At 44.6% G+C, this 18,541-nt stretch overlaps 1 protein-coding gene across 4 annotated transcripts in view; it reads left to right on the forward strand.

Annotated features, from left to right (window-relative positions):
• The window catches only part of LOC119195232 (cell migration-inducing and hyaluronan-binding protein), a 172,022-nt gene that overhangs the window by 60,642 nt on the left and 92,839 nt on the right, over positions 1-18,541 (forward strand). For 3 of the 4 annotated variants that reach the window (XR_009956013.1, XM_062561685.1, XM_062561687.1), the window contains 4 exons: positions 1,705-1,884; positions 2,299-2,369; positions 2,444-2,539; positions 9,568-9,689. Coding sequence is in view for 3 of the 4 variants with exons in the window: in XM_062561685.1 (XP_062417669.1) it covers positions 1,705-1,884; positions 2,299-2,369; positions 2,444-2,539; positions 9,568-9,689 (469 nt within the window). In the remaining variant the exon portion in view is untranslated. Of the gene's footprint in view, positions 1-156; positions 300-1,704; positions 1,885-2,298; positions 2,370-2,443; positions 2,540-9,567; positions 9,690-18,541 lie in introns of all 4 variants that reach the window. The other variant, XM_062561686.1, reaches the window with a different exon arrangement.

Genomic DNA, 18,541 nt, shown 5'->3' on the forward strand with positions numbered 1-18,541 from the left:
CACAAATCAGAGTGGTGCCGGGTGCGAACAAGTGGTCGGTGGTAGATTCCTTTTTCAAAACGGCACAAGCCAATCTCGGTTGGGTATTTAGCAACATGGACCCTTCTCATGCAAATTTTATCAAACTTTAAACGTTGCCATACTTTTTTTTCTTAGTCCTGATGGACCTCAGCCTCCTGCCGGATGGAAGGGGCACAAACGGTTCATGTCCGGGGGGAGAGGGGTCGGCTACAATCTTTCTGGCCCGCTTCAAAGACCTGGAAGTGAACAAGTCTTGAAGAGACGGCAGATTGCACAAGGTGAAGGGGGAAGGTGGGGCTGCGTTGTTCCTGAAGTACACGACCATCTCCACTGTCATCAGGGCGTTAAGCATCAGGTTGTTCTCGCTGGTGGTCAGACTCCCACCTGTAGGCGGACTCGTTCCCACCAGAGATCAGTCTAATGAGGGTGGTGTCATCAGCAAACTTCAGGAGCTTGACGGACTGGTGACTAGAGGTGCAGTTGTTGGTGTACAGGGAGAAGAGCAGAGGGGAAAAAACGCAGCCTTGGGGGGAACCGGTGCTGATGGACCGAGAGGCAGAGATGTGTTTCCCCAGCTTCACCTGCTGCTTCCTGTCGGACAAGAAGTCAGTGATCCACTTGCAGGTGGAGTCGGGCACGTGCAGCTGAGAGAGTTTGTCCTGCAGCAGAGACGGGATGATGGTGTTGAAGGCAGAGCTGAAGTCCACAAACAGGATCCTGGCGTAGGTTCCTGGGGAGTCCAGATGCTGGAGGACGAAGTGGAGGGCCATGTTGACAGCATCATCTACAGACCTGTTGGCTCTGTAGACGAACTGCAGGGGGGCCAGGAGGGGGTCGGTGAGCGACTTTAGATGGGACAGGACTAGCCGTTGAAAGGATGACTAATACTGTGTTTGACCCCCTTTCGCCTTCAGAACTGCCTTAATTCTACGTAGCATTGAATCAACAAGGTGCTGAAAGCATTCTTTAGAAATGTTGGCCCATATTGATAGGATAGCATCTTGCAGAATATTTGTGGGATGCTCATCCAGGGCACGAAGCTCCCGTTCCACCACATCTGGTGACTGTGGGGGCCATTTTAGTACAGTGAACTCATTGTCATGTTCAAGAAAACAATTTGAAATGATTCGAGCTTTGTGACTGTGGTGGCGGGCGTGGTTTCGACTTGGCTGCAGGGGGGAGAGAGGGGGAGTGGCTCGGGGAACAGTGCCAGGTGGGAACGCTTGGCAATCAGCTGGCGACAATTGACGCGTTTGTGTGTCCTCTCCTCCCTATTTAAACAGTGAGGTGAGCGAGCGAGGGGAGAAGTGCGAACGAGCGAGCGGGACGCCGGCTCGTCGTACTGAGCGTGGTTTCGGCTCGGCTGCAGAGGGGAGATAGTGATGAGTGGCAGGGGGAACAGAGCAAGGTGGGAACGCTTGGCAATCAGCTGGCGATAATTGACGCGTGTGTGTGTCCTCTCCTCCCTATTTAAACAGTGAGGCGAACGAGCGAGCGGGACGCCGGCGCGTTTTACTGAGCAGAAATAAATAAAAACACATTTGAAACTCGCCACCCTGGTGTCAAGTGCCTTTGTCCGGAGCCCGACCAACCCACACCGTAGAGTGACATGGTGCATTATCCTGCTAGAAGTAGCCATCATTATGCATGCTATAATGATTTCGTTTTCTTTTACTCCCACAGATTTGACACATACCGTACTAAGAATGAGAGTCGTCGCCTTGCAAAGTATGTGGATGGTGTGGAGACCGGGCTGATTCTGGCCATGGTGGTCAATGACGAGGGCTCCAACAACTTGGAGGACTTGGCCAAGAAGAGCCTCTCTAGGGTGGGCAGCCACCTAATAAGCACTCTGGAATTTCGGTGAGGTCCTGAAAAAATATTTTAGAACGTAATGACATCACATTGTAAAGTGTGAATGAACATGGACAAAGTGGCACTTTGCTGTCCTGGCTCCTAAATTGTGGAACGAGCTCTCTGATGACATCAGGATTGCAGAGAGTCCATGAATAAAAAACACAGAACAAATTGTAGCACTTGAATTGCAGTTATAATGGCCCTAATCCAGCATTTGACACCATTGAGCATTGTCTCCTGTTGCAGAGACTAAAACATTTGATTGGTATTACTGTAAAGGAACTGTACTCAGTTGTGTATCCCCTCAGCTTATTCCACTTCTGACTTAATTTCTAACTTTTTCTCACATTGTGTGCACTGTCACATTCCTTATCTGTCTCCCCTTCCCTACTTTATCTCTCATCTCTTTTTTCCTAACAGGGATCCCTGGACCCTTATAGTAACAAAAGGAAATGCGTCTTCTGCAGTGGAGGGCTATGCCATCTATCAAGGTAAGAGTAAACGATTCCTCAATATTTGTTGTATAAATGCACACATGTTGTAAGATATCAAAATGTCTTGACAGGTACCAAAGCTTCTTCAGAGGCCCGGAGCTCTGCTGTTTTTCAGTTGGCTTATGGGGAGCGTTTCACTGTCACCACCACCAGTCAATGGGTGCAAGGTAAGACTTTTTCACTGTCTTACACACAGGTACACATTTCTGTTGAAGGTGATGTTCATGTCATTGATTCGATTAAATGAGTGGGTTATGGGTTTCAAGGATCAATTTCCCTCTCAAGACCCTAACACACTGAAAGCCATGAATTCTGATCCTCAATTATGTTTCTTATTGAATCCAACTGAATTCATTTCATTCAATTGCAAGTGTAAGTCCAAAATGATAAATTAGAAATTTGCCTTTACAATCTGTACACCTGCGACATGCTCTTTCCAGAAATTGTCACAGGAAACCTGTGAGGAGAGAAAGCACAAAGTCTGGGGAAGAAGCTGAACTAGAAAATACATTTCCTGCTGAAAACGGATTGGAATGCTAAAAGCTGAAATTAATTTTAAAAAATTGTTAAATTCAAAAGTTAGTTACAAATGCAGAATCAAAATAAGAGCTAAAATTAATTTTAATACATTTCTAGAAATACAGAAATGAAAAAAAACACATTTTTTATTTGCTGAAAATACGTAAATGAGAGAAGCTGAAAATATTTTTTTAAATGCCGATAAAAACAGTAATGGAAAAAGCTGAAAGAATTTTAATTAGATATGGTAAAATAAAGGAATGAGAGAAGCTGAAATTAATTTGAAAAAATTGTTTAAAATACAGAAAGGGAAGAAGCTGAAATGATCTTGATGATCTTTTTTTAAATGCTAAAAATACAGAAACAAGATATACTCAAATGAATTTCAAAACATTGGTGAAAATACACAAATTAAAAATTCAGATGAATTTTGTATTTGTAGTAATATTAGTAGTTTTAGTTGTAATTGTGGTACTGGTAGTACTAGCAGTAGAAGAAGCAGATTTAGTTATATTATCAGTAGATGGAGAAAAACTAGTAGTAGTAATACTAATGTCAGCTGTAGAACTACTATTAGGTATAGTAAATTCGTAGTAGTATTGATGGCTGTATAAACACTACTAGTACTTTTTGTTGTAGTAGTAACATCAGTTGCATTAGTATTTTTAGTACTACTAAAAGGTGTCATTTTAGTAGTTTTATCAGCATCAGTTGTAGTAGTACTACTACTACTAGTAATATTAGTAAGTGTTAATAGCAGTATAAATACTAGTAGTACTTTTTTATAATAGTAAGAATTGTAATATCAGTTGCAGTGTCACACTACTGGTAGTAAAAGTATTTAGTACTACTACTAGAAGTATTGGTAGTAGTAAGAGTAATTTTAGTATTAACAGTTGAAATACTAGTAGTTGTAGTGTTAGTGATAGTAGCAGTATCAGTTGAAGTACTAGTGATATGTGTAGTAGTATTTAAAAGAGCAATGCGTATTTAAGTGTGTGGTTACAAGCTCCTCCGTGATTGTCTCCACCTTTGTCTCGTTGCTTGCCCAGCCTGTATTTAGTCTGTATCAATCCTTTGATTTGTGCCAGTTTGTCTCAGTCTGTGACTGAATACTTGTGTACCGAACCCTCTAGAGCATGGGTCTCAAACTCGCGACGATATTTTGTGTTTAATGTTGGTGCAGCCCGCGGGTTTTATATTGTAGCAACCCCGCTGTTGCTTCAAACAGCACACACGTGCCACTTATAATGCAGTGGGACTTATTTAGGCTATAGTGCCTAGTCACGGTATCAGTCTTTGTGAAAATGCCATCTTGAGAAAACACGACTTCTGTGTCCAGCAGTGAAAATGAACGGAACACACACACACACACACAATCTGTTAAATTGAAGGCAAATTCAAGGCTCCTTTACGCACATGCTGCGTTGTGAGGTATTGGAGCTTTCTTACGCAGACAGATTATTCTAAACCGCAGCAGTTTATAACACGTCATTGAGCTAACAACACGGCGTCACAAAGTAAGCACAAAAATGTATAGAAAAATGTGATGATGTGACTGATGGCAGCGAAGGCCCTGACAGTGGCCAGCAGCACTTGAACCCTATGGTCACACACAACCCAGTCTCACAGCAAAATTTGTAATAGCTCTGTTGGTCCACAAGGGAAAATGTAGTATTGTTACAATTTTCCCCCAAAAGTGTGACAATGTCACAACAACGGTTTTTTTTTATGTCAGCAAAAAAAGAAAATGGCAGACTGTCAGCTTATTATCCTCTAAAAACACAATATTATAAGAAAGCATGAGCATTTGTATGCATTTCGGTGGCATTTCTAGCGAGAAGTGTGCTTTTTCTTTTCATAATCTTAAATCAGAAAATGAAGAAGACCATCCGTTTATTAGTTTCTACGACGCTTATAGTGTCTCTTTAGGAAAGCGTGGGAATGCAACGCTTTTGGCTGCGGTGATAAAAAAATGCACTTCTACTGGGGGCGTTACGGTTAACTTGCCTTCTGGATTCAGTTTTCTCTTTTTCATCCTTTTCTTCTACTTCTTCACTATACCAACATGACTCTCTTCTTCACTATACCAACATGACTCTCCTCTCCCTCTGCCACTTTCCTCTTTTTTTCTCTGAGCTGGGTAGCTCTGCCAAGGGATTGAAGAGCGTAGAGAGCAGTGAGAGATTTTTGACAGACCGCTTCCTCCCTCAGCCTCCTTTCCTCCATCAAATGTGATGGTGATGAAGAAGAATTTAATCTGTTTTCTATGTCCGTACCGGGACAGGCAGGCGCTGACCCCAGCTCCTCTGAGGCGTCGGCCAGTTCTCAGCTCAAGTGACAGCGAGATGGAAACGAGGCAGCGTTAGGTTCCCGTGGCTCGGGCAGGCACCTACGGTATGGCACTCCTCGCCGCAACCGAAACATTTAATTGCTGACGATGTTGCAAAAATCACACACTCGTAATCCTCTATCTTAAGGTGGAAGCGGAGATTGAGCTCTACATTCCGGTTGTAGTATTATATAGAGGTGTCTGAAGTGAGACACCACGTGCTTCAACAACTGAGACCTGCAACCAGACAAGATCTTTTTGATCAGTGAGACCACCTTTCCGTGTCTGGAAAGTTTTCTGCTGAGAAATTTGTCAGTGATGAATAGAGGGACAATTGATAGAACCACCTTGGTTGCCGTTTGGGTCAGTGGCAACACCTGTACGAACATGTAATTTACCACGCCCATCTCAACAACTCTGTTCACCTTCCCCACCTGGTCCAGGAAGATAACCATGTTCATCCGAGCACCCAATTTTGCGTTGCTGTGCTCGACTTATTCCCCCACAGCCAGCCCGATATCCTCCACCACCTCCTCCTGTCATCAGAACATTGGCATTGGCACAGAGCATTGTTCCCTATGGAGGTCGAGACAGACTTTGTCTTGCTCTCTATATTCTGTGGTTCAAAGCGCCTGTGAGATTCTATAGCCACATGACTATGACCAGCGCATTGACATTTTATCCAAAAATGAAACAAGCGTGAATATTGTAGCAATGAGGAAAACCTAGAAACATCTTCTGTACCAGATTTTGACATTGCTCTCCCCTCTAGCTCATCAGTGTTCACTCTAGACCAAGGATGGGCCACTGGAATGCGGCCCTTGCTCTCATTCGGAATGGCTCCTAGATTCATTTCTGAAAATTATGTGTGTCCTCTACAGCGCCCAATCACTTTTAAGTTGTAATTTCAAAGTCCACCGCTAGATGGCGCTTCCACTCGGTCACCTTCATCAACGGAATTTTTTTTTACAGTAACAGGTTATTTATTCAAACCTTTTGTTGAAGAAGATTTGATCTGTTATACATACATTTGGGCATGAAATATATGCAGATGCTGTGATTATGTGGGTTCAATAAACATACAGACATATACACATATTTTGGTCTTATTTAAAATAGCATTTTTGTTATAATTCTGATTAGGAAGTGCGCTGTCCTATGTGGCCCCCGGGTAGCACTGATGAAAAATGTTGGCTCCCTCCATCATTTAAGTTGCCCATCCCTGCTCTAGACGGCCCAATACACTAATGTAAATCTCAGAAACGGACTGAAAATGTCATAAAACATAATCAGTGACAAAAAAGTTGAATAGGTACTTTTGGAATGCTGCTTCACCCTTTCAACTCTGCCTCTCTGCTGCCTAAAAAATGACCCCCCCTTTTCTAACCCTGCTTCTTCCCCCAACCTCTCCTTAACCTTCCCTCAAAAAATGTCCCTTCCCCCATCCCTCTTTATTTTTGTCTAATATTACTACCAGTAGTAGTGACACTGCAACTGATATTACTACTCTTAGTACTATGAAATGGACTAGTATTTATACTGCTATTAATACTTCAACTACAAATGATATCACTATTACTATCAATACTACTAGAACTTCTACTACGACTAAAATGACTTCTAGTAGTACTACTACTGACCCTGCAACTGATATTACTGCTCTTACTTCTTTAAGAAAGTAGTACTAGTATTTATACTGCTAATAATGCAAATGTTACTAAATACTACTATGACTAATGGTATTAGTACTACAGCTGATAATACTATTACTACCAATAACACTACACTACTTCTAGTCTAGGATGGGTAAGGGGGGGGGGGGGGTCGAGCATGGGGTTTCATGAGGTTGGTCTGTTGACAGAAAGCTGCGTCATGTGACTCCACTAATCGAGTATTATGGTTCAGCTGTGTGAGACAAAAAGACAAACTGCAGTGCGTATGTGTGAGTACCCACGGCAACAGCGCAGCTGGGTTCATTAACGAGTATTTGCATGAAAGGTGCTCTGAATGAACCGGTGCTCAGCTACTATGGGTAGCTGAATGTGTGTATTGCTGATAGAAAGGTAACTGGTAATCCCCAATGTATGTTTGAAAGACATTTATATTTAAAAGAAAACTTTCAGATATAGTGTGCAGGAGTTGCCATGGTAACAGATCATTAACAAGCTGCTCAGAGAGCAGAGAGAGACAAAAATTGAATGAAACATAATCAGTGTCTATAAAAAAAGTAAAATAGATAACAAGCTATTTTTTTATAAAATAGTTTAGACTTTTGTCAATATTTTAAAGTTTAATTAGTGTCTGTAGCTGAAAGATTGGCAAAGTTGAAGTTAAGGAGGATTTGAAAATGTCATGGCGGGGAGCTGGTGCAGGAATACGCATACGCAAAGTTGCAGGAGAAGTCTTCTTTTATTAAGCAGAACGGTGAATAACGCCGACAGGAACCGAAACGTGCACCACATGCAACACGCAACAATATGCAATGACGCGACGGGGACACCAGGCACATGTGCAGGTGATTGGACACAGGTGGAAACAATCAGACATGGCAGACAATCACAGGACAATGCAGGAAGTGAAGCTAAACCCAGGAACAAGAGATATGAAACTACAAAATGAAACAGGAAGAAGACCCAAACCGTGACAAAAAATGAACTCCATTTGAAAACTAGGTTGAAAATGTTCATGATTTGAATACATTCAATTATAAGAGCTAGAAAGCTGAAAAATCATAGCACCCCTCTTCTGAACATTTTAATATTTGAATAGTTTAAATTTAAACTAGCAAAACTAGGTCCATACAATAGCCAACATAAACTCACATTTCTAGATGCTCTCCATAATATAGTTGTATAGAACAGACCAGATCAGCCCAGGTTAATGGTGGTATGGGATAATGTAAGTTTCCATCGGGATGCTCTGGTTCAGGCCTTGTTCACCAACCACAATCAATTAGTAGTGGTATACATTCACTTACTCATCATTCTTAAACCCTATGGAGGAATTCTTTTTGGCTTGGAGATGGTGTGTATATGACCGCCAACCACAATCCACAATTGCCATGATTTTCTGTTTTTACAGTATAGTATTGTAACCGCTGGGTTCGTGGGGGATCGAAATGACAGCCGGACACGTATTCATCGTTTGAGGATAAGTTTATTCTCACAGGTTTCTCCCCTTTTCCACTCGCTCCCGTCTCACTCCTAAATAGATTGGGGAGTCATTGTGTCAATTGTCCTCAGCTGGAGGTTCATTACCTCCAGCTGTCACCATTCCCCCCCCCTCTCTCCCCCTCTGCAGCCGAGCCGAAACCACGCCCGCCACCACAAGTATCATTTTCTTTTTTGCTTTATCTGAATTCTGGTTACTACAGTGTACAATATTGAGTAAGGCTATTTTTGGTTGTTTGAAAATGTGCCCCCTGAAAATATGCCTTCTGAATAAACAGTGAAAATCAAAGACTGCACTGTTTTATATGAAGTAGACTAGTGTTTTCCCCCTGATCTGGAAGTGTATGCATATGACGCAAGTATGTGTCATTTTGTCATCAGAGTTACATTTTGACAAAGCAATGTTTTGATAGCGAAGTTTAGGTTTTGATAGTAGAGTTTCAATTTAACACAGATGTGAATGGTATCTTTTCCAGTGTTGTGTCATGTTTCCTTGTGTGTAGACTTTTGGCACAATGAGTGAGGTTTTGCAAAATGTGTTCAGGCAAAAACTGTAATTATTAATGTCAACAAGAAGATAATTAACAAATGATTAACCTGGCATCACCCAAATAACCAAATTCAATTTGTCAACACAATGTTGAGCACAGCTATTATCGAACTACACGTTTGTAAGGTATTCACAGAAAACTGCTTTTATTACTATCAATATAACTATAAATATAACTTTCTTATAGTTTATTACATGTCTTGGCTAGAAAAAATTATATATGTGTTTGTGTGTGTGAGTTAGTTTAAAAATAGGCAAAGGAAAAAAAAGGTTTACATTAATATCACATTTAATATTTTAATTTAGGAAGATATGCTTCACCTCTGGAGCATGATATCGCTCCAGAGGTGGGGTCTCAGAAAGGATCATTTTTCGGGGCATAAGGCTTAAACTAATATTAGAAACTTAAGGGAGAGGAAATCAAAATAAATTAAAACCACAGCAGCAAAGACTTGTATGTGTGTGCGTTGAATATAGCGCTTCAGATCAAAATCCACAGTCAAATGCACGTTCCCTACTGTACACTAGAGAGAACAATTGCTTCAAACTTCCGAATCCTTTGCTACAAATCATTTCCGATGCTATCTACTACTGGGCTGTCCGACCAACATTTATGTCTCACAGAGGCCGAGTGGACAGAATGGTTTGACAGGGACGATGAGAGGGGATCTGGAGACTGGGAGAAAGTGTCTGACCTGCACAAAGCCTACCCAGAAAGACTGTGTGGCAGTCCACTAGACATCCAGGTAAGTCTGTTTTCACATCATCAAACACAAATACATGCATGAGTACATTTTCACAAATATACACACCTCACTGAAAGTAAAATTAACCAACAATTGCTCATGCTAGTAACCAGCTGATTATCACACACAGCAGCACGGCAAACAAGCCGAAAGTGCACGCTGGGATATTCTAGTTTACCTTGTATTTACGAGCATTTAGTTGCGAGCATTTAAACACACATTTAAATGGATCTCCTTCTCTCTTTCTTTCTATCATCAAGTCAAAACCACAAAACCAAAAATTTAGTGACAACAAAGTTGATGTGTTATTTTGTTATTAATGGTGGGAAAATGTACGTATAGACTAGTGTGCTGTAGCAAAGTATTTGGGCTGTGATTTCGCGCTTCCACGGATGGTTTCTGTACATACCCAGAAATACATAATTAGGCACACTTCATGCACTTCACGCATCCCCTTGACCCTTTCCGCAACAGGCAGTCTGCACTTTTCTTTTAACAATACAGGGCTTTCAACTACCTCCTTACTACTCCCCTCTGTAATCATGCTGATATGTATGAATGTATAATTGTGTCCTGAGTGAATATATCAGAACGTTAAATTTCACTTTCACCATACAAATTCAATTCATTTTATTTTGTAAAGCCCAAAATTGCAAATTACAAATTTGCGTCAAAGGGCTTTAGAGTCTGTACACATGCAATATCCTCTGTCCCAAAACCCTCACATCGGCACAGGAAAAACTCCCCAAAAAATGTAAAAACCCTTCTGTAGCATCCGTCCCATGTAACTATATTGTACTAAGTGAATCTGCTAGGTGTAGTAGTACTATGGGCGGGGCCCTGGGTTCACTTGTAAATATAATGGTGCAATTACCTGGTCTTATACAATTTGTCTTATAATTATAGGTCCCTTATTTTGTAAACTAATATAACTGGCAGTGCCTCCAATAGGATATAAGCAATAAAACAAAAGGTTAATGATTCTTATTAAAACCCTTTATCATATGTTTTAATGGTGTATTACCATTTTTACCTTTTTACCAGCTCTTGCCCGAACACTATTACACTCGACATGGCAAACACACTTCAAAGGCATTTACAATTTGGCAAAACAGTTTGGCATTTATTACACTTGAAGATCAATACAATATGCCCCCCACTTTCTCACCCATGACACACAAAACCCTTGTTGAGACCTAAAACGTAATGGCCGCTTCACTTGTTCACACAAGCAATAAACAAAAAGAGCATGTGCAATTTAGTCAGTACTCACGTCTCCCATGCCCCATTCAAAGGAGAAGATGAGCAGAATCCGGGCGATGGACGGCAGGCAGAGCCCGGGAGAAAAAAACAGCAGCAAACAGTCTACCACCGGAAGCGCAGACGCAGGAAACCGTTCTCCTTAGTGGTCCACAGGAGTTTTTCCGATCCTCGTCTTAAATGTCCGTCTCCTGAATCAGCTAAACACACATCCATTTGCTACGTCATGTCGATCTAGCAACACTTGTCTCATCAACTAAATTCACAGCAAAGTTAACAGTATGAAAGCCAAGCTAACCTGTATTGTGCTTATGCTAATGGTTAATCGCGATTAGCATCATAACTTGTTTACACTACAACATTTAATCACAGTATTCTTAAGTAGTGGGTTAACTCTTGCCTCCTTCAGAGAGTTGGGGAAACAGCCAGATAACAAGCATTGTTAATGAGACAGGTGAGGAAAGGAAGATGGTTAGTGAAGATGAAAAATAGTTTTTTGGGGTTTGAAAATGAGGACTCAATTCTGGATTGGTAGAAAGCGCTTTTTGCAGCAGAGATGGAGGCAGAAAAAGAGGAGAGAAGCGACTGAAATGCACGCAGGTCGTCAGGTTGTTTGTATTTACGCCATTTCCTTTCGGATGCTCGCAGAGTGGCTCTCATAGCACGCACCGGTTCAGACCACCACGGAGCCGGAGAAGATCTCCCAGCCTGTCGAATCTTAGGCGGACACAGCGAGTCGAGAGAGGAGGACAGAGTTGTTAGGAGAGTCTCTGCGGCAACGTTCAGATGCAAGAGTACGAAAGAGTCGGTTGAGGGGAGAGCCAATAGAACAGAGGAGGCCAGGGAGGGGGGAGAGAGTAAGCGAATGTTGCGGCGGACCGGAGATGAAGTCTGCCTTGCGAGTAGCTGACTGGCAGTTATAGAGGCCTCCTGTGACAAGGTGTTGGACATGTGTGGAGCGGGTAGGGTAGGTAAGAGAGGAGAGATTATGACAAAGAATTGATCTTGTCCAAGGGCGGTAGTTTCTGCGGGTAGAAATTCAAACAGATACAGGGATAAAACACATAGTTGTGAATAAATAGGAAAGGTGCCGCACTCAGCCGCCCCGAAGACTCCACGGAAGACTCCTTTTTGTCTTTGTTCTGCTTGTCTTGACTCCACGGTAGACTCCTTTGTTGTCTTTGTTCTGCTTGTCTTGACTCCACGGTAGACTCCTTTGTTGTCTTTGTTCTGCTTGTCTTCGTGCGGAGGGTCTTCGCTAACGCTGAAGCTAACACTTTCCCTAGTCTCCAGTTAAACACTCCCTCGTTAGTGGAAGTCGGCTACGGCTGCGCTGACCACTCCCCCGTCGTTAGGAAACAACAGGCTGATTACCCTCAGCCGAAAGTTTAGCAGACTAGCTTGGTTAAAGAAAAGATACTCAATCCGATTTCAAGTCTCCTGGATGTCCAAAGATCTGGTAGAAGAGATGCACACTGATCAGTTCAAGTCCAGAACTCCGAATATAACCCTACACGGCTGCGCTGACCACTTCCCGGTCGTTAGGAAACAACAAGTTGATTGCCCTCAGCCGAAACTCGTCCAAATGCAAAGCGACGAGCACTTTGACAACCTAATCAGTGATTAACAACAACAACTAGCAGTCAAGTTAGCTTAAAACAAGAAATGGTAACAGATAAAGCAAGTAGCAGTCAAGTTTCACTTAAAAACAGCCGAAGCAACAACGAGTTAAGCAGACTAGCTTGGTTAAAGAAAAGATACTCAATCCGATTTCAAGTCTCCTGGATGTCTGAAGATCTGGTAGAAGAGATGCACACTGTACAAGGTAAATAAAATCGGTTCAAGCACAGAACCTCGTGACCAACATTGGTGGTCCTTGAGGATTCACTATTCACAAGCACAAACTGGGATTGATGCGATAAATATGATTTAAACCAGCTGAGTGCAGTTCCTTTGATGCCAATCAAATGTTCTAGTCTCTGCAGCAGGATACAGTGATCGATGGTGTCAAATGCGGTACTGTTAGGATATTCCTTATCCACCCGAGTTGGTTGACTAGAAGAATCCACTACAGGAAATTAGTTAAAAAGTTTAACATTTATTTAGAAGAGAAAAAGTTGTACATGAGCAATTCTCCGCAGATATATCTGGAGACAATGAAATATGCATCGCAAGCAAACCCCTTCCAAAGTCCGCCTGCCTTCTGACACTGACCTGTTTTAATCCCTCTGGTGCCCTTGAACGTTGGTTCAACCCAGTTCATCCTTCTGTAACAAATGCCTTCCCCGAACAATGAGTGTCTGGTACTCTCTCCTGCAGCCTTTGGCCTTGCCCTGAAAATGGGTTCAAACTGGCTCTCCCTTCGGTCGCAGGTGTGTTATCTCAGATAATATATTATCTTCATTTTTCCTGTGCTCTCTCTTCCACCATTCACATTGTCTGCCTTATAAGGACCGATCCGGTCACGCCATCTGTCCTACAAGCGGACATGGAGTAAGTCTGCCGGGTCGACCTCCTCCTCTAAGTCCTCTCCGCCCTTCAATACTGATGGAGGAGGGCCTCCCCCCGGACCTTTAAACCTCTTACCTTACACCACGCCCTGTCTTTTCGTGTCTGACTTTGAGAAGGGACCCCCAAGTGTTGGTTCTGTCGCTTACTGTGGCTCGCTCCCTTTCCACTAGATTACACAAACAACTCACAGAAAGATATACCCAAAAACAACCCAAGCTATATAGTATCAACACTGTAATAACACTCAAACAAGGTGGAACCTGTGACAGCTAAGTATATAAGAGCTAATGCAATAACAACCGTTACCCCCCCCATAGCAATTATGGAAATATTAAGCGTGCTCAACATTCTCTATTTCAACTAAACTAACTGCGGAGAATTGAGAAAGATAGAACAGAGGAGAGGATAGCATTGTGCATTTCTTCGTCGCTGGTCTTCTTCTTTCGTTGTAGACAGTCAACACAGAACACCATGCACTGGGTGTCTGTCGGTCACTGCCCGCCGAGAGCACGTCCGGGCACTATCCAGTGCCCAGTTCCGTCTCTTTCTGCTGCGTTGTCAGGATGTCCTGAAGAGTGCGACCCGGTTCGTCCGCGGGGGCGCACTGGCTCCAGTGGTACCAGGTGTCCCCTTTCCCTCTCAGCCTCACAGCGTGTGAGGTTCTCTCCTCCACCTGGTATGGTCCTGTCCACCGTGGCTCCGACCACTTCCTCTTAATGACCCTCAGGAGGACCCAGGCTGTTGTGTGGGGATCAGGGGTGTTCTGCCCTCCGGTTCTGTCTTGCACCTGGACCGCAAAATCTGAAACGAGAGCTCGTAGTTCGTTATATTGACTTGCATACTCACCTGTTGGTGTCTCCGGGTCAGGCTGGAGCTTCAAGCCTGCGCTTGGTCCGGGAAACTGTCTTCTAGTGGTCAGCTCGTAAGGGGTGAAACCTGTACCCTGATTGACTGAGCTTCTGATGGCCATTAATGCAAGTGGGAGGGCTTATACCCAGGTTAAATTTGTCTGTGCACAGATTTTAGCCAATTTTTGTTTTAAGTTTTGGTTCATGCGTTCTACTTTCCCTTGGGATTGGGGGTGATATACTGTACCAAAAGCATGTTTCAGACCCAACATTCTCTCCACTTCTTGCAGGTCATGATTTTTGAAGTGTGTGCCGTTGTCAGACCTGACTTTCTCAGGGAACCCATGTCTTGGTATGTAATGGTTTATCAAACATTTGATAACGGATTTACTGTCCTCCTTTTTTGTGGGCCACGCCTCTGGCCAGCCGGTCAAGGCGTCCACGCATACCAGGAGATACCTTTTACCTTCGCATTGGGTGATCATGTCAGTGTAGTCGATGACTATTTCCCATCCCGGCACCAATGTCAACGGAAACACCCCCATCTCCGGCTTCACCGTCGGTTTTGGGTTAAACGTGATGCATATTTTACAGGTCTTAACATATTCACGTGTCATGTCTGCCAAAAACGGATGCCACCAGTGACAAAGATTCCTATTCATCTGTTTGTGTCCCACATGTGCCATCCTGTGTGCCTCCTGCAAACACCTGTTTCTGATTTCAGGTGGTAGCACTGGACGACCGTCCGGGGACCTCCAGAGGCCTCCAGCCTCCGTAGCCCCTCTTTGTTTCCACACCGTTTTCTCCTGTGGAGAGACGCCCCCTTTTGGGCTTCTGCAATTTGCTCCTCATTAAGTTGTGGCCCCAACTGTCCCTCTTCTTCTGCACTTACCATTTGGAGCCCCATTTGGTAACCTGCAGCCTGTTTTGCAGCTTGATCTGCTGCCTGGTTTCCCTTTGCCACCGTGCTGTTGGACTGCTCGTGTCCTTTACACTTTATAATGGCCACTGTGCTTGGTAGAGCCAAGGCTGCCGCCAAGTCTTTCATTTCTGGTTCGTGTTTAATCGGTTTTCCTCCAGCCGTCAGAAAACCTGCTCTTAACCACTGCCCCAGCTCCACGTGAGCTGCTCCTACCGCAGTCAGTATAGATGTTTACTGCCTTCCCTTCTGCCAGCTGTAGCGCTCTTATCAGCGCGAGTACCTCCGCTCTCTGTGCTGACTGTTGATCCTGAATTCTTCCCGCTTCCAGAACCTCTGTTCCTGCCCCATTACTTCTGACTACCGCGTATCCGGACTGCAACCCATGTTGTGGATGTCTGAAGCAGCTGCCATCAGTGAACAATTGCCAATCAAAGTGTGTCAGTGGTGTGCTTTTTAAGTCGGTTCGTGCTTTTGCTTCCAGCTCCACCTTGTACTCACATTGGTGTGGTTCCCCCTCTCCCATGTGATCAGCCATGTTGATGCCTTCATGTGTGAAGGTGAGGTTTGGAGCTTCTAACAGCTTGCTCAGCCTTCTTTGTCTTAGTGACGTCATCGTGAAAGTTTGTGAGTTTACATAAGCTACTATGCTGTGTGTTGTTAGCACGTGTAGTGGGTGGCCCATGACTATGTGTGCTGTTTTCATTAATAGCTTTGCAACCCCTGCTGCGTGTTGTGTGCATTCATGGTGTCGTTTTTCCATGTTGTCCATCATGGCACTGATATACAGAAGCACCTTCCTTTTACCCTCCCCCTTTTTCTGAAACAAAACCCCATTTACTACCCCTGTTGTTTCAGAAACGTCCAGGTAAAACGGCGCGCTGTAATCTGGAACTGCAAGGTCTGCGGCCTGCGCCAGCTCTGTTTTTAGTGTAATAAATGCCTCCTCCGCCCCTTGGTCCCATTCGAGTTTAGCAGTGAGGTTCCTCATCCCCTTCTCGTTTACCTTTGCACGTAGAATCTGAGTGAGATTTGAATAACGCGGAATGAATTGTCTGCTGAACCCCCATGAGTCCTAGGAAGGAAAGCATTTCCTTTACATTCTGTGGACGCGAATGGTGGAGAATACTGGACCTGTGTGCGGCTGAGAGCCCTGAGCCGCTTCCTGACAGCACTCTCCCCAGAAACGAAACCTGCCGCCTGGCGACCTGCAACTTTGACTTACTGACCTTGAAACCGGTCGTGGCCAACCAGCGTAAGATGGTGTCTGTTGCTTCCACACAGGATTCAGCTGAAGTGGATGCGAGGAGGATATCGTCGACGTATTGGATCAGCGTCGTGCCCTCTGGGAGCGGACAACCTGTCAATGCTTGTTTTAACACTTGATTGAAAATACCAGGTGAAAGAGCAAATCCTTGCGGCAGCCGAGTATGACGTAGTTGCTTGTTCCCATATGTGAATGAGAATACATCCCGCAAGTTTTCCTGTAGGGGTACGCAAAAGAACGCGTTTGCCAAATCAATGCACGTGAACCATTGTTGTTGTGGTGTTAGACTAGTCAACGCAGTGTATGGGTTCGGGACGGGTACCGTTGTCGTTACCAGCATACCGTTGTCGTTACCAGCATGTCGTTTATCTTTCTGAGATCATGTGCCATGCGATATTTACCAGTTGCTGCCTTTTCTACCGGGAGAATGGGCGTGTTCCAGGCGGACTGAGAGGGCTCCAGTACTCCTGACTTAATGAGTCCCTCTATAGTGTCCCTGATCCCCTCTGCCGCGGCTGGCTTGTGAGGGTATTGGGACTGCCAAATGGGGGGTCGCTTTTGAATTTCAAACGTTACTGGTTTACATGTGTTACAAAAACCTACGTCAGTCGGGCCTTCGGACCAGAGGTAGTCTGGAAGTTTCTCAAGAAGGATAACTGTGTGGGGATGGTCGGTCTTCTCCCCTCCGTGGTCTCTGGACACCTGTTCGTGCGTTAAAATGACAGTGTTAGTCGCTTTCCCTGAGATTCTGTACATCTTAGCGGAAGGAGAAAAACAAACATCAGGCAGTTGAGTACACACCCAGTCATCTAGCAGCACTGCTCGTTTAGTCATTGGACCCAAGTCTTTAGCCTGATGTTTGGGATGCAGAGCCAGCGATACATGTGGCACCGCCTCTTGGCTCATTAAATACCATTTCAATTGATCAGGAGAGAGGATAACAGCTGCGGCTACCCCTTCTGGGCCCACATAGAGGTTTTGGGACGTCACCTCCCACTCAGTGCTCTCTAAGTGCCCCATAAATTCATCCCAGTAGCAATCATCCCCTTGTCTATCATAGAACAATGTTACATGAGGCGGGTCAGGAGGAGAAACATACGGATCAAGAAGAGTTATCCAAGGCTTCCACTTTTGGTAAAGAGCCATCACCCCTGGGATGTCAGGACACTCAGGCTTTGGGAGGCCCCAGTAAATGTCTGCGCACTGTTGTTGTTGCAGTGGCTGCATCACCCACTGGCCATTAGTCTGTCCATTGTCATTGCAATGCAACACAGTTCCATCCAGCAATGTGACACTCAGTCCGTCCGGGCCGCACAAGATTGAAGCCCCTGTCTTGATGAGAAGATCCCTTCCCATAAGATTCACTGGAACTTGAGGTGAGACAACAAAAGAGTGAGTCAATGTCTGATTTCCCACTTTCACCGGTAGGGGGGACTGTTATAGGCAGTTTCTGTGACACCCCGGAGAATCCCATAACGCTGACACTGTCTTTGGACATAGCAGACGAGCCCGCTGCTTGTATGGTGGAGTATGTGGCCCCAGTGTCAACGAGAAACGGCAGTTGTTGTTGCAGTACCGTGAGTGACCGCATGGGGTCTGCCCTGCCCCTGCTGTCTGAGTCTCCCATCGGGGTGTGTCACTGAGAGGCATCCGCCTCATAGCCCCAGTCCTCCAGTGCAGGGTATTGTCCCCTAGGTGGCGCAGCATGTGGATTGGGGGCCCATGCCCCCCGAGCAGGGACACCCCTGCCCCTCCCCTGTCTCTTCTTTTTGCTAGGACACTCCATGCGCCAGTGCCCCTCCATACCACAGTTGAAACAAGCGTCTCTCCCTTGGTAGCCGCCTCTTTCTCCTCCCCCACCGTATGATCCTCTCCGACCAGCGCCACCCCTGTAATTACTTCTGTAACCTCCCCGATAACCGCCCCCTCGGTTTGGGGCCCACCCCTGGGCTGTCCCATACGACGTCTCCTCCCATGGTGGGAGTGGATACAAATCTGGGGTGTTACCTTCAGCTGGGGCAGCCTGGACTGTCATCTGTCGCTCGTC

Source organism: Pungitius pungitius, chromosome 4 (genome assembly GCF_949316345.1).
Source record: "Pungitius pungitius chromosome 4, fPunPun2.1, whole genome shotgun sequence".
NCBI classification, from domain to species: domain Eukaryota; kingdom Metazoa; phylum Chordata; class Actinopteri; order Perciformes; family Gasterosteidae; genus Pungitius; species Pungitius pungitius.